Below are 2069 nucleotides of genomic sequence, written 5' to 3' on the forward strand. Positions count from 1 at the left end.
ATTGGCTCGTCCTGAACCGCAGTCAACCATTGTGAGGACAAATGTTATCCTTTAAGAGGTTTGATAGACTAAAGGTCCGTTCCCTCTTATGAATTTCATCCTATTTTTTTCCGAACGTCCTGTAGGAAAAGAAAAGCCAGCAACACGCGATTGCCTCGATTGTCACCCAATAGGTTTCCAACCACGCGCAACGTTACTTAACTTCAGTGAACCTTTGGAAGCTGGTACATTCAACGTACTATCTCTGCTGACTTAATTGGGGAAAAAAAAACAGCTGTGTTTCTTGCTAATATAGGCCGGACTGGCTTGGTTTAGCTTTGAATTTGAACTCTTTTGACGTTCGCGCCTGCCGGCATGGTACACTTGATGTACATTTGTACGGTGTACACACAACAAAGAATTTCATAATATAGAATTATTTAGTAAGAAGTGAGATCAAGCATTAATTTAGTTAGAAGTGATAATTATGTTTTAATAAGAACTGGGTGTGGATCACGATTTTGTGAATTCTAAATCATTCTCCATAGATCACAGAATTCATGAACTCACAACAATACAGGTATGCGCGTATTGATAACAAGATTATAAGGAAGATCAGGCCCGGGAGAATAGAACCTAATGGGGAGATGCACTTTTCATGCTCAGTACCACTTGTTTGCCATGGAAAAGGTCCTGAGTTCGATCCCGATGATATTATTTTCTGCTCGTGTAGTAAAATATTGTGGAGTAAGGAGTGCACAGTAATTCGTGGAACAGGCCACGAGTCAGGATAAATGAGGATACAGGATAAATGATTATTGTTCCATAAAATGAAATGTTATTACCAATCAAATATATAAGACCTTGTTTAGACTGCGGGAGTAAAGGGACTTTTCAGTCCTATGCTGGCATTATAAACAGGGTATATTCTATTCTATTCTAGATAATAAAGACCACCCCTGGTCTACCGCCCCTGATAACTGATAACAAATTGTTGAAGTCGCCCTTTTTTCATGTTGATAAAGACTTATTCTTTTTCTTCCAAACATGATAAGAATTTTTATCGAATTTTCATTATCTTTTGTTCCAAAAATATTCGTATGTAGGCTTTTGATTCCAATTTACTTGTCATTTTGATCCAGTAGACATTTTCAAAACGAGCTCTTTGTTGAATTTGTTATACCTAAAGTTTATGTTGAAATTTTTATCCCGAGCTTATTTCCTATTAAAAAGTTTGATAGAGGGAACAACCGCTAAGGTGTTATCGTCCCAAAAGCGAAGAGAAGGAAGACAGGATAGGAAAAAGTCAGCCGTTCCAAGAACGAATCTTAACTGTTCAGGATAAAATCCGTCCCGGGCGGAAATCGAACCCGCGGCCTAGCGCTTACATTGCAAACACCAGAAAGTAATTCACTGAATCATTTACTTTGAAAACGAGTGCAAATTTCTTGTCCATGGTGTGAATCGAACCCGGGACTTTCTGCGAACCCGCGATCCAGCACTTGGAAAGTAGACGCGCTAACCCACTAAGATAGCTCCTTTTAAGTGAAAATGTTTCTTTTTTTCTGACAGACCTATGAACTGTTTATCTTCATTTTTATAATCCACTCTATTCCATTCTCTTCTCTTCTTTCAGACTGTTCACCAAAATTCCGCCAGAGCGCATGAGTTCCAGGTTAATCTACGCCGCCTGTCGTCACATCATTATTCATTCGGAACATTACACTCCTGCGCATGCGCTACTCGACAAATGCGTTCGGTACTGCGAGGACAATAGTGACGTCATCATAGGTCTAGTAGTGAGCTATGTATTGTACAGTTGCTATTTGGTGTCCTATCCCCTCCACACACAACATCCCCAGTTCCTAGACATTGCCTCACGAATATTATTGAGGTAAATAATTATAAGTAGTGCTATAAGTATAAGTAATGTCATCACAGGTCTAGTAGTGAGCTATGTATTGTATAGTTGCTATTTGGCAAATATTTGTGACAAGTAATTATACTTAACACAATTAAAATTCCTTGCTTTTTTGAACTTGGGTTTTTATTTTGTTTTTTCTTCTTCTTCTTCTTCTTCTTCTTCTTCT

General features: G+C 38.4%; 1 protein-coding gene across 1 annotated transcript in view; it reads left to right on the forward strand.

Annotated features, from left to right (window-relative positions):
* LOC103520812 overlaps positions 1–1647 on the forward strand; it is an 11736-nt gene extending 10089 nt beyond the window's left edge. The window contains exon 10 of the mRNA XM_026831790.1: positions 1616–1647. Within this exon, the coding sequence (XP_026687591.1) occupies positions 1616–1647 (32 nt within the window). The remainder of the gene's footprint in view (positions 1–1615) is intronic.
* The last annotated feature ends 422 nt before the right edge of the window (positions 1648–2069 follow it).

This window comes from Diaphorina citri, unplaced genomic scaffold, assembly GCF_000475195.1.
Source record: "Diaphorina citri unplaced genomic scaffold, Diaci psyllid genome assembly version 1.1 scaffold4110, whole genome shotgun sequence".
Classification (NCBI taxonomy): Eukaryota; Metazoa; Arthropoda; class Insecta; order Hemiptera; family Psyllidae; genus Diaphorina; species Diaphorina citri.